Source organism: Brachyhypopomus gauderio, chromosome 3, assembly GCF_052324685.1.
Source record: "Brachyhypopomus gauderio isolate BG-103 chromosome 3, BGAUD_0.2, whole genome shotgun sequence".
Taxonomy (NCBI): Eukaryota; Metazoa; Chordata; class Actinopteri; order Gymnotiformes; family Hypopomidae; genus Brachyhypopomus; species Brachyhypopomus gauderio.
The window spans coordinates 10,151,942-10,166,296 of record NC_135213.1 but is presented as its reverse complement, the minus strand read 5'-3'; the positions used below and the strand labels follow the sequence as shown (position 1 = coordinate 10,166,296).

At 45.6% G+C, this 14,355-nt stretch overlaps 1 protein-coding gene across 7 annotated transcripts in view; it reads left to right on the top strand.

Moving 5' to 3' along the window:
* Nucleotides 1-14,355, top strand: part of baiap2b (BAR/IMD domain containing adaptor protein 2b) — a 53,679-nt gene that overhangs the window by 28,954 nt on the left and 10,370 nt on the right. For 6 of the 7 annotated variants that reach the window (XM_076999400.1, XM_076999404.1, XM_076999401.1 and 3 more), the window contains 4 exons: nt 666-803; nt 8,596-8,748; nt 12,444-12,665; nt 13,925-14,114. In XM_076999400.1, coding sequence (XP_076855515.1) covers nt 666-803; nt 8,596-8,748; nt 12,444-12,665; nt 13,925-14,114 — 703 coding nt within the window. The remainder of the gene's footprint in view (nt 1-665; nt 804-8,595; nt 8,749-12,443; nt 12,666-13,924; nt 14,115-14,355) is intronic. The other variant, XM_076999405.1, reaches the window with a different exon arrangement.

The following is a 14,355-nucleotide window of genomic DNA, read 5'->3' as shown; positions in this document are numbered from 1 at the left end:
GATGTATTTGCTGAAGTCTCTGGTAACTGATGTGTGAAATATAGGTGTTTCACCCTCTTATGTTCTCACATTCATCTGAATGCCCATGTATGCTCAGAGAAACACAGCCATGTTCATATGGTGTACCCACTACAGTGCTGTTATAAGACAATCAAGCACACTATCATGGTTTTCTGCTCTGCTAACAGAAGTAAAAGTTCAGTGCAACCTGACAAAGGTATTACAATGGGCAGCTGACGAAACAAAGAACCCCAGTCTGAAACACAATGGCAGGCTGCAGCAAGGAATTGTGGGATGAAAAGTATGATAGGAGTGAGAGTCCTCAGCACGCCAGGGACCCGTAAACCCTCAAGTGTGCAAAAGCCTTTCAGGTTATACTCATCAGGCCCCACGCTGCAAACCACTGGGTTCATGTAAGCACCCCAAGTGTTGATTGCCATTTTAATGGAGCTTTAATTGCAAACTCTATTGGCCTACTTTAGTCACCATGTCGCCAGAGTACGTCCTACACACTTGAAACGAACTCTGACGTTTATTCACGGTGGTTTACTGTCGTCCAGCCGGCTGACACACGCAGGAAGGCTCGGCTCCGGATGTGGTGCGGGGGTCGTGGCATTGCGCCCCCCACACACACTCACCTCCTCGTTCTGCGCTGTTTCCTGCAGGCGGCTCTGAAGAAGTACCAGATGGAGCACCGTAGCAAAGGCGAGAGTCTGGAGAAGTGCCAGGCGGAGCTGAAGAAGCTCCGTCGCAAGAGCCAGGGCAGCAAGAACCCCTCCAAGTACGGAGACCGTGAGATGCAGGTGAGTCCCGCCCTCTGACCTGCCCCAAAACATCAGAACACTGTGCTACTTTGCTGTCAGCTGGAAAGGACTCAGTGTGACCTCTATGAATGCTGTATGTAGGCTGACTTCATATTGCTTCTGAGGCAGCTTTGAGATTTTGTGCTTTTTAAGAACATTCGGTGCTTTGTCCTGATATGTAATAGATGTTTCTGTTGATGGTACAATCCTAAGGCAAGCCCAACACAGGAGATGAGGCCTTCAGTGCCGTCCACATTAGACTGGGACACTGACAGAGGTCTTATTTCTGTCTAGCTCACTTTCTTCTCTCAGAGATTAGTGTGTATGGGGGATTGTGTCATCCACCCTTGGTAGGGGCCCTGCAGGCTTTGCACTGCCTAGGTAACTCTAGGTTAGAATGGAAACAGGTAACTCTAGGTTAGAATGGAAACAGGTAGCTCTAGGTTAGAATGGAAACAGGTAGCTCTAGGTTAGAATGGAAACAGGTAGCTCTAGGTTAGAATGGAAACAGGTAGCTCTAGGTTAGAATGGAAACAGGTAGCTCTAGGTTAGAATGGAAACAGGTAACTCTAGGTTAGAATGGAAACAGGTAACTCTAGGTTAGAATGGAAACAGGTAGCTCTAGGTTAGAATGGAAACAGGTAGCTCTAGGTTAGAATGGAAACAGGTAACTCTAGGTTAGAATGGAAACAGGTAGCTCTAGGTTAGAATGGAAACAGGTAACTCTAGGTTAGAATGGAAACAGGTAACTCTAGGTTAGAATGGAAACAGGTAGCTCTAGGTTAGAATGGAAACAGGTAGCTCTAGGTTAGAATGGAAACAGGTAGCTCTAGGTTAGAATGGAAACAGGTAACTCTAGGTTAGAATGGAAACAGGTAACTCTAGGTTAGAATGGAAACAGGTAACTCTAGGTTAGAATGGAAACAGGTAGCTCTAGGTTAGAATGGAAACAGGTAACTCTAGGTTAGAATGGAAACAGGTAGCTCTAGGTTAGAATGGAAACAGGTAACTCTAGGTTAGAATGGAAACAGGTAGCTCTAGGTTAGAATGGAAACAGGTAACTCTAGGTTAGAATGGAAACAGGTAACTCTAGGTTAGAATGGAAACAGGTAGCTCTAGGTTAGAATGGAAACAGGTAACTCTAGGTTAGAATGGAAACAGGTAGCTCTAGGTTAGAATGGAAACAGGTAGCTCTAGGTTAGAATGGAAACAGGTAACTCTAGGTTAGAATGGAAACAGGTAACTCTAGGTTAGAATGGAAACAGGTAGCTCTAGGTTAGAATGGAAACAGGTAGCTCTAGGTTAGAATGGAAACAGGTAACTCTAGGTTAGAATGGAAACAGGTAACTCTAGGTTAGAATGGAAACAGGTAGCTCTAGGTTAGAATGGAAACAGGTAGCTCTAGCTCCTTGCGTTCACACCTTGTTCTTGCAGCGTGATTTCTTTCGAGCTGGCCGGATGTGCAAGAAACAAAACGTGGGAGTGTTTACAGTATATGGGAAATTTCCAGTGGCAAAATAAGTGCTCTTATGTCATGCTGTGTGGAGACGTAGGCATTCAAGTGGACTGGCATGTCCAGAGAATTACAGCTATCTAGGTATAAATCAAAGAGTGCAGGTAAAAACTCTTTCTTTACCTGTGTCAAAAAAAAATTGCATTTAGCAAATGATTGACGAAAAAACTTTAGTGTTTTGATGTCGGTGTCTGAGGAGGACCTGCTCTCTGTTCCATAGGTCTGATGGTGCTTGTGGAGGAGTTGAGATGATGTGTGTGGAGGAATTGTGATGGTTTGTGTGGAGGAATTGTGATGGTGTGTGGTGGAATTGTGATGGTGTGTGTGGTGGAATTGTGATGGTGTGTGTGGTGGAATTGTGATGGTGTGTGTGGAGGAATTGTGATGGTTTGTGTGGTGGAATTGTGATGGTGTGTGTGGTGGAATTGTGATGGTGTGTCTGGAGGAGTTGTGATGGTGTGTGTGGTGGAATTGTGATGGTGTGTGTGGTGGAATTGTGATGGTGTGTGTGGTGGAATTGTGATGGTGTGTCTGGAGGAGTTGTGATGGTGTGTGTGGTGGAATTGTGATGGTGTGTGTGGTGGAATTGTGATGGTGTGTGTGGAGGAATTATGATGGTTTGTGTGGTGGAATTGTGATGGTGTGTGTGGTGGAATTGTGATGGTGTGTGTGGTGGAGTTGTGATGGTGTGTGTGGTGGAATTGTGATGGTGTGTGTGGTGGAATTGTGATGGTGTGTCTGGAGGAGTTGTGATGGTGTGTGTGGTGGAATTGTGATGGTGTGTGTGGTGGAATTGTGATGGTGTGTGTGGTGGAATTGTGATGGTGTGTCTGGAGGAGTTGTGATGGTGTGTGGTGTCCCTGGGACACAGTGGACATGCTGTACTGCAATGGACACGCTGAGCTATGTGGACACGCTGAACTATGTGGACACGCTGAACTGTGTGGATATGCCAAAGAGGGGACCTTCAGAGAGGGGGCACACACACACACACACACACACACACACACACACACACACACACATATACACACACACACATACACACACACACCCAGTAAAGATATCATCATCATTAGGCTAAACTCTATAGGGAGGAGGGGTGGTGAGAGCTGTATGTTCCTCTACACACTTCCAACTCTTTGATTTGGACTCCTGTGATGCATTTGAGTTATGGCCTTTATACCTTTATATTTATGTGAGTGTGTGTGTGCGCGTGTGTGTGCGCGTGTGTGCGTGTGTGTGTGTTTGTGCCTGTTTTTGGCTTTACACATGTTTGTTCTCATAAAACCCTTACAATACAATCAAATATATAATAGAATATATATATACATTTTTATTTTATAAAATCAAATTTTGATATCACTTGTTCATATATGCTCCAGATCTTATACAATATAAATTATTTAATATGAGGTACTGTCTATATTAAGGAGCACACCGATATATTTACATACACATTGCTTATAGCATGTTTAATACTTTACAAAGCACAACACATGATCTGGCCATGGTTTACATACCAGAGACACAGCACACACACTCCATGCACCACACACTCCCAAATACCACACACACACACACACACACACACACACACACACACACACACACACACACACACACACAAAGAAGCACTGTCTGCTGGGTAAAAAAGCTACTGTTGACTTGCAGAAGGCAGCTGGTCAGTCATAAGGAGACAGAAACCAGCATGTTGAGTGTTGATGCTGGGCCAAAGGCAATGCTAACACTCACATGTCTTATCCCATTAGTTAATCATCATTATGATTTCAGGATTAGCATATAACAGAGTTTCTCCACTCAGTCCTGGCATTCCACCACAGTTGTGATCGGACGTAGCTCCCAGTTTATCTTTATATACCCTCTAGAAACATTGAAGAACCAGTATGGGTTTTGTGAGCTGTATGGTCGATCTGGAGGATTGTACTGAGAAACTGCTACAGAGAATATGTTAAATGCAAACTCTGTAATGTTGTTATGTAGTTACTGTATGTAATTATGATTGCCTCGGTGTTTTCTGTGGGGATGATTCAGTCTTTCCACCTTACGTGTTCACCAGACACAAATCTGTGAATTCTTGGACATCATTGATTCAGCCAAACCTTATTATTTAACACGGATTTTTCCAGGTTTGTTTGTGTGATTAGCTGTCAGAAGTACATTTTTGTTGAGTTCCTTGAACACAGCAGCGTTTCTCCAGCCTGGAGCTGCTGAGGTGGTGTGGTAGCTACACTGGAGGAGAAAGCACAGCCTCTGATGGAGAGAAGGAAGGACGCTTCTGCTTGATCCAGTAGCTTTAGATGCTTTACAGAATAAAGTACGTGTGTGTGTGTGTGTGTGTGTGTGTGTGAGTAAAAAAAAGAATTTACACTGCAAACACATTATTGATGCATCACACACACAAACACACACACATACATAGTGACTGCAAGATGTTTAAGTGATGGGTAATGTCTGGAGATTTGCAAGCTAACAATCAAACAGACTGAAGACGTGTTTGGGGAATATTTAAATGACCATTGATCCTGCACCCATCACGGGTTCATATTACTGTTGGGTAATTGAACGTCTAACAGGCACTTTGAATAGTCTGATCTGGAACTTACACATATTTCACACATCTAGGTATCAGGCATTGATTCCTGTATTGCAGCAAAAATGACATAGTAAAAAAGTGAATATGAGTGTCATTGGGTGCCTTGAGGATTTATAGTATCAGATTTGGAGAGGACATCACGTAACTATTCTTACGGCAGGAACAGGTACTCATGCTAGTGTATCAGATGAGTATGTGCTGGAATAATAAGGAAGGAAATATGTCAGAGTGGCACTTATGACGGGCCCGTGGGCACACTGCTCTGGGCTGACGACGAGTGTGAGTGACTGACGCACGTATGAAACTCCAGGATGTGTGTCTTGCTCTCTTTCCGGCCATCCCTCTCCTCCCGCCCACATGACATGAGCGTTCTAATTGTGTGCCGATCAACTGGAGACAGCGAGAAACGCTGCTTCATGCTACGTGTAAATGCCCACGGTGCCTTCTGGGAAGTGGCTGGTTGGAGCCCGTGGTTGCCCCGGACACACTCCCCTTCACCGAGGCGCTCGGTGCACTCTGACCTGATTACTCTTCCTTGATCCACAGAGCGAGTTCGTCGTCTCTGCCTTTTTGCTTTCATACAGAATCTTGCAGCCTGTTTCTTGGTAGTTTGTTTTAAGAATTGAGTCTGACAGGCATTAATCAAAGAGACGTTTCTAGGGAGCTGAATATATTACTTTTTATATTACAGTGTGAGCTGCTCATGTGATCCATCATAGCAGCACAGAAAGGGCAATTTAGGCCATCTGAGCCCCCCGAACTGGCTCTCTGACTCGGTGTCTCTCGCTGCAGTTTTATGGAGTAATAGCATCTTCATGACCTTTCTGTTCTCTGTTGGGGTGAAGAACAGAAAACAGTATTGTTTTTTCTCTTCTTCATTATTTCTCAGGCATGGCGAGGTAAGAATGACCCCGTCCGTGTGACTGTGTTGATTAAGGAGTGAACAGCAGTACTTCTCCTGGCCCCTGAAGCTTTATTGATGAGACTCCAGGATGTGTTTTTCTCTGCTGCAGCTACAGCTTTGCTCGTACAGCGGCGTCCGTCTGAGCTCCTATGAGAATTAGCTACATCAGAGCTGATTGCTGGTCAGCTTCAACTCCACACACTCTGCCACTTCTCAGTGGGGACTGAAAACCAGAAAACAGATTCTGAATGTGCAGGTGATTTGAAGTCTGTAGAAAAGCCAACAGTCTCTCTTCTGAGATTGCCGCATATGAGCTGAGGTTTGACCTACCTATCTTGGAGGATTCTGGGGAAAAAAATTTTTTTATCTAAATTTCATGCTGAACAGTGGGACATCTGTTTTTTAGGGACTTATGAATACCCATATAATAAAATGAGAAACATGGTTTCTAATTAGCATATTTATAAATTCATATCTAGTTTATACTGATCGGCACCTACCGGTACTATTACACTGAGTTGAGGCTGTAAGCAAGAAATGGTTGCTTGCATTAACAGAGGACTTCAGTTGCTTTTTGTGACTGAAAAGTAGTGACTCTGGGCCAGACTAGGGTCTCAGTGGTAGATCTTAGCTCCGCCCTGCACACACAGCATCCAGGCAAGACTAGCAGCACCAGGGCTCTGACCCTCCACTGCCCTGGGAGAGAAGACACATGGAAGGAACCACACACACGATGGGGGTGTTAAAAACCTTAAACACCTGCATCATGGAGGTGTTAATAAACCTTAAACACCTGCATCACTGGGGTGTTAATAAACCTTAAACACCTGCATCTCAGAGGTGTTAATACACCTTAAACACCTGCATGACTGGGTTGTTCATGTCTGTCTCTCCTCATAGTCTCTATCTCTCACATGCATTTGTGGGAGTTTTATAGCTGAAGAAGTAGTTACACAACAACAGACAGTTACTGACTGAAAAGTAGGAGTGTTGATGCAGGACAGACTGCTCCGCTTGAATGACACGCACAGGGTTTCTCTCTCTCTCTCTCTCTCTCTCTCTCTCTCTCTCTCTCTCTCTTTCTCTCTCTCTCTCTCTCTCTCTCTCACACACACACACACACACACACACACACACACAAACAAACACAAACACTCTCTTTCTCATTGTCTCTCTTCCCTGGTTAATGTATCCCTGAATGTTTGAATCACCCGGTTGGATTGACAGCTCCCTAGTGATGCCGCACTGTCAGGTAGGCTAGTGTGATGGCCTCAGATGGCTAAACTCACACAGACTCCTACAGCTGCAAAGACAAAGCACCATGTTGACAACCTCATGTTCACATACCTCTGTATTAACCTGCAGCAGACTGTGCTTTTGCTTTGTTTTTCTCTATTATAATTGGTGGGTTTACCAGCCTATAGTCTTCCAAACACTCACCCACACCATTTTGACTCCTTTGTGCACTCTTGTTGGATTAATTGATCCGTTTAGTGTGGACAGGTTGCACAGGCATCAACCCTCATCCCAAAATACATCCCGCACTGCAGAAAAAGAACCAGGATCTCTTTTGGCTGGAAATGCATAAATAATTACTAGTTACATTTGAATAGATAATCACATAAGTTACAGTCAACAGCTGATTGTTAAAAGCATGTGGTGCTGTTTTCTGATGGGGGAATCCAGTCTGGACGTGCAAGATGCAAGATGGGGGAGCAGCGTTTTCCCCTGAACGCTGGTCAGCTCTGTGTTCAGATGGAACGCTGGTCAGCTCTGTGTTCAGATGGAACACTGGTCAGCTCTGTGTTCAGATGGAACGCTGGTCTGCTGTGTGCTCCGCTCATGTGAAGCAGAACTTGCACACACATCATCACACATCATCACACATCATCACACATCATCACACATCATCACACATCATCACACATCATCACACATCATCACACATCATCACACATCATCACACATCATCACACATCATCACACATCATCTCTTTCCACTCACCCTTCCTGCCTGCTTCGACTTTGACCTTCGACTATTTACGGCATTCTCAGTTCACCTGTGTTCATTAACACCTGGTGGGTAGCTAACACGAGTCACTCACCTGCACTCTGGGTAGGATACTGTCTCACTCAGGTGTCTGCGAAGGTGTGTGTGTGTGTGTGTGTGTGTGTTGCTGGAACATTTCCAGTTCTGAGGAGGTGTGTGTCCTTGCTGGAGGACAGGCACGTTGATGGCCGGGTTGGCAGAGGAACAGGGAGCATGGTACTATGTCATAGAGATTTTTATTTTTCCAATAACATAAAGTGACACTTGCGAGAGGAAGCATGACGCTAGTTCCAGATACACTGGGCTAATGTTGATCCACTGTGTCAACAGAGCAGCAGGACGGAGATCCAGAGTAAATGAATGCTTCATTGTTTTTAACATTTTTATTTATTTATTTATGTTTGACATTTGCATGGTACATTGAGTAGTGGTATCAGAGCGTGAAAAAGCCTCATTTTACTGGGTCATGTGAGCGACCCAGTAAAGTCGAGCCGAGTGCATTCATCTGTGGCTTTGCAGCTCATGGTTCATTTACCTGGATAAGGAAGTCTGGCATGTCCATGCAGCCCTGCGACATCAAGCTTATAAGGGCGCCTTTTAAAAATGCAGTTTCTCTCAGCCTCCCTGTGTTTGCCCTGGGGCTCTGAGAAACTGGTGGGCTCGTCAGCCATTTTGTGTCCACCTCACGCCACCTTCCCTGTCCCTCAGTACGTGGAGGCCATCAGCAACAAGCAGAGTGAACTGGACACCCACATCGCCGAGGGCTACAGGAACGCTCTGTCTGAGGAGAGGAGGAGGTACTGCTTCCTGGTGGACCGACAGTGTGCTGTGGCCAAGAGCAGCAGCAGTTACCACACCAAGGTGAGGAAACCCCGCCCCCAGCCCCGCCCCCAGCCCCTCCCCCTGCTACAACATTTGCCTGCATCACATCTTGCTCACACTGAACAGCTCGGAGAGAAGGAGGTTTGGGTGCAGAAGCAGCAATCGGCATGCAGTCTGAGGTGTTTGGATTACACTGCGCCTAGATCACCACGTAACCAGTGTTTACTGTTAGTTATTTAGTGCTATTCAGCTTTGCTCAAAAATCATTTGTCAGTTTAAGTTTGCTTGCTCAACAACAAATGAAATCAGCACGCTCACTGATCAGCTGTTTCTGCCCTAAAACCTGCTTTCGCTCCAGCTGTTGTGTAGCTGCTGTTGTGCACATGACTGCTTTCACACGCACTGCACATCCTTGAGCAGCTGGCTGAATCTAAAGGCCTTGCTGCATTTGAGAATCAAATCGATTTCTGTTTTATTACCCCACAGCGAATCAAGCATTCATTAACATTTTAAAACATTTTTTAAATTGTGGCTACTTCTGTGTAGTTCTGCACTTTTGTTGCTTAAGAATGAGATATAATCCAGCACCAGCAATTTTCTGTGCAGACAAAGTAAAGTAGCCGAGTGTCGATGCAACACAGTGAAAAGTGTCAGTGTTGCATTATCGTGGCGATGTTTGAATCTGGGTGAACTCTACAGCAGAGCAGGACAAAGCCCCAGCACCGTGGGCAGGAAGTGCCACTCTTCTCCGGCTGAATGAGTCTCTCTCTCTTCTGCACTGCCATGCCCACGTTGGTGTAGCGCTGTCAGACAGAATGGTGGGTGGAGAACTGGATGAAGGAGGAGGAGGAGGAGGAGGAGGAGAGAGGGAGGGAGGGATGGGGTGAGCTGAGGCAAAGAGTGGCCCACTTCTGTCAGAACACTGTGTCCAGACCCTTGGGAGGATGGGCCGGCAGGAAGGAATTTTCTCAAGGAGATACTGTGCTCCTGAGACCACGGCACCACCAGAGAGGATGAGACTGTCTCATTTGGAAGACACAGTGAGTGTGAATGTAATGGTTGTGCGGGAGGTTGAGAAGAGAGGCTGGTAAAATGAGGCCGTGACATCAGACCCGATCTTCTTATGTACAGCATCAGACTCGCTCTTTTTCTATACACCACACCCACACTTATTCTGTACATCAGACCCACTCTTCTACTATACAGCTTCAGACTTTCGCTTTTTCTGTACATGAGACGCACACATTTTCTCTGTAACATCAGACTCACTCTTCTTCTGTACAGCATCAGACTTATTCTTTTTCTCTACAACATCAGACCCACACTTATTCTCCAACATCAGACCCACTCTTCTTCTCTATGATATCAGACCCACATTTTTTCTGTACAACCCACTCTTATTCTGTATGACATCAGACCCACTTATTCTGAATAACATCAGACCCACTTATTCTGAATAACATCAGACCCTCTCTTCTTCTGTATAACATCAGGCTGTTGTTCTGTACGACATCAGACCAACTCTTCTCGATGACATCAGACCCACTATTCTCTATGACACCAGATCCACACTTCTTCTCTATAACATCAGACCCACTTTTCTTCAGTATGACCATCTCTTCTTCTCCATGACATCACACCCACACTTCTTCTCAGTGGAATCAGACCCACTCTCATTCTCTACATCGGACACACTCTTCTCCTGTACAACATCAGACCCACTCTTGTTCTGTGTGACATCAGACCTGCTCTTGTTCGGTATGAGATCAAACCTACTCTTCTCCTTCTTCTATTGCTCACCCACCATGTCAAACTTTCTCTCTCTCTCTCTCTCTCTCTCTCTCTCTCTCTCTCTCTCTCACACACACACACACACACACATAAACATGAATCATCGCTCTTCCTCTGTAAGAATCCCATAAAAAAGCAGTGCTCCAGTTAGGGAGAGACTCGGGAGTGCAGTGAAGTGCCCTGAACAGCCCATCTGCCCCAAGGAGACACAGTCATCTCTGGGTCCTCACACCCTCACCCACGGCCAACGTGCATAGACTGTTGGGTACTTATTCACTACTGCCATCAAGGCCAGATGAGTAGACAAACAGGAAAAAACACAAGTGCTCTTTAATGCGCGAATGTGTGTGTGTGTGTGTGTGTGTGTGTGTGTGTGTGTGTGTGTGTGTGTGTGTGTGTGTGTGTGTGTGTGTGTGTGTGTGTGTGTGTGTGTGTGTGTGTGTGTGAGGGAGAGAAAGAGGAAGAGAGATGAGATGAGTGAATGAGAGAAATGAGCTCTTTTTCTAGATATTAATACATGGCGTGCCTTTGGAAAATATCTTTATCTACAACTACATCTGTAGGACTTCACCTGTGACTAGTTATTTGCAGTTTGAAATCTAAGCAACTGCAACAATGCTAGTGATTTAATGCACTGTTCACAAGTAAACACAAGCTTTGATTGTGATCCCCAAATATCCATCCATGGCACTACACATGTCCCCGAAGGCACTCAGCCATGGAGCCGGGCACGAAGGCCCAGTCCAACCTGTCACAAGGGGCTGGCTCTCCGCAGGTGCACGTATGGATGCCAGGCTAGAAGTGTTGGTGATAATTGTCTCAGCAGGACACTCACAAAGTCTGACTCAGTAGAGAGAAAAGAGGTGGCCCCTGTCTGTCTCTCTCTCTCTCAGTATCTCTCTCACTCTCTCTATCTCTCTCGCTCTCTCTATCTCTCTCGCTCTCTCTCTCTCTCGCTCTCTCTATCTCTCTCGCTCTCTCTATCTCTCTCGCTCTTTTTCTCTCACACCAAACCTTTTTTCACCTCTTTCTCTCCCTCATGACTTTCTCCTTATTGAGCAGACATGAACAGATGTGAAGGAATGTAGAGGTAGATGTTCTAGATCACAGTGGCTACACATGAGAGGTTCTAGAAAACAGGCTGCAGTGGAGAGGTTCTAGAACAGATGGGCTGAAGAGGAGACTCAAGCCCACCTGGACTGGAAAACATATCTATATTGTGACAAGCTCAAGCTTCTGAAGATGTAAAAAGTATAAACAACAAAGCATGACATTCTGGTGACATTCGAACTGGTTGTAAATTTGCCTGTCTATGCACACTGCGCACATGCACACAAAGGTGGCTTTAATGAAATGTCCCTGGTATATGAACACATCCTAAAATAAAGCCGTGTGGCATTTCTGCAGTGTGAGCAAGTTTTGGAGGTGCTCCAGAAACCTCAAGGAGCTTGGGCCAACACCAGCCCAGAGTCATGACACCTCGCCTGGTCCAGATTGCAGGGATAGAGGCCAGAGCACATGACCAGTTCTCAGTGACATCACATGACCAGTTGTCAGCAGTTACGCCGATGCTACAGTTCTGTTCAATGTTTGAGTGAACTTGTATCTCTGTGCTTTAATAATAATAAGGTTGATGTTAGAAAGTGATGAAGAGCATGTCTACCATGTTTTGATTGGCATGTGTGTGCGCATGTGTCTGAGGCTGTGTGTGTGTGTGTGTGTGTGTGTGTGTGTGTGTGTGTGTGTGTGTGTGTGTGTGTGTGTGTGTGTGTGTACATGTGTGACATTGAAGTTTCATATGTTAGATATATCCTTCAAGTGTTTTTTGTGAACATATACAGCATTAAAAGCTTTGAAATCTGAAATGAACATCACTGAAGCATCACTGGGTGTGGAACGAATACTCCAGCATTGTCCATGTTTCTGTACTCACATGTGTTTAGGGCAAAGACCTGCTAACTCAGAAGATCCCACACTGGCAGCAGGCGTGTGTAGACCCGCACAAGCCCCCCGACCGTGCCGCCCTCCTTGCCCAGCACATGGGCTCCGGGCCCGGGGCACCGCACCACAGCTCCAAGCCGGGCCTGCACATCTCTGAGCCCATACCTGGAGCCAAACCCCTGCCTTTGTCTCCAGAGCTGTCCGCACTCATGGCCAGTCAACAGGTGAGTGAAGACGGAATGTCCATTCAGGTGCAGTCAGTTATATTGCACGCGTGTGTGTGTGTGTGTGTGTGTGTGTGTGTGTGTGTGTGTGTGTGTGTGTGTGTGTGTGTGTGTGTGTGTGTGTGTGTGTCAGGCCACCATTTGATTTGTTGTTTTAGCAACGTTATAATTACCATATATTATTATAAGGTTCAAATTAGAAAATATTATAAGATACAGTATATTAATTATATTATGAAATATTATTGTATTACAAAACAACCAGAAAATACAGGAAATAAGTACAACACCATTAAAAACACCATTTTCAGAACAAAATTGCTTCTACAAGCATAAAGTCAGTATTTAGTGTGACCTCCCTCTGGCACTAAGTACATCTTGAACTCTTTCGGGGAGACTGTCCTGACATTTTCTGAAGTAATCTTCTGGTACTGTTCCATTCAGAGTCCATTCCATTAAAGAGAGCCAGGGTCCTGCTACTGCTGAAGTGTAAGGGAAGGTCACACTGAAGCCTCCGTAGCCTAGACAAGCTGCTCCTTCTCATGTTTGATTAATACCTTCATGTTCCTCACACAAATGTCCTGTGTATTTTATGGTGTTCTAATGAAGATGGTAATTAATAATAATATATGGTCATTATACTATTGCTAAAACTACAAATCTAATGGTGGCCTAAGAACTTTGTACAGTACTGTATGCGCTACAATACAAGTTAGAACCTAAGAGGTCCATGTACGGTTCAAATAGACGGGCAGAACCATGTCAGGTTCTGTAAAGGAAGATGACAGGAGAGAAGGATACAGCTATCTTCACCAGTGCATGAAGGACTGCTAGCTGGTCATACTGGGAATGGAATGACAGAACACTTCCAACTGGGTTCAACTGGGGATGGGGGGGGATGGGGGGGTTCCTGCCCTCTTGCCCTGTTGCAGTATTTCCTGATCCAGGGAATCCTTCAGTGTGAGTAAGAGCTGGGAAATGTAATTAAACTGGCAGAGTGCTTCTTTATTGCAAACGAAACCCTGTAAAACTTTACTGAAGACTATAGATCCTCATTCCTCAAGGGCTGCGGGACTCTTCAGTGTGGCTTTCATTAGCTGGAAGGAGAGGGTTGTTGGGGTGGGGGGGGGGCAGTCCTGGGGAATCTTTGGCTGTAGACTGTGTTCATCTGTTGATGTTAGCAGAGTTTCAAGCTAAAATAAAAACCCAGCAGACATTAAAGGAGACTTGATGACTTTGCACTTTGCTCCTTCCCCCAGAGGATGGTGGGAGCAGAGAGCGTTCCCATGGTGAACGGCACGGCACCGGAGGACTACCAGCACTGGGTGGACGGCAAAGTCACCCATGGCCCTTCCGCCTCACCGCAGGTCCATCGTCACGGCAATGAAATCTACTCCAACACCCTGCCGGTCCGCAAGGTCGCACCTATAAAGAGCAGAAACACCCTGGGTGAGTGGCAGCATGGACACCCAGCTTTGGCACTGTCATGATCCAGTCTGCTGGAGGCAGAGTGCTGTCAGTGTCGTCACTGAAATGCATCGGGCCTAAATGTTAATCTGGGTGATAATCTACTGTGACATGGCTGTTTGATTGGAGGAAGTCTTTTGGACTGTTTACGTGAGTAGCTTACCTGAGCACAGCTGATTGCTCTTGCAATGATGCCCCCTGCCTACTCTCTCTCTCTCTCTCT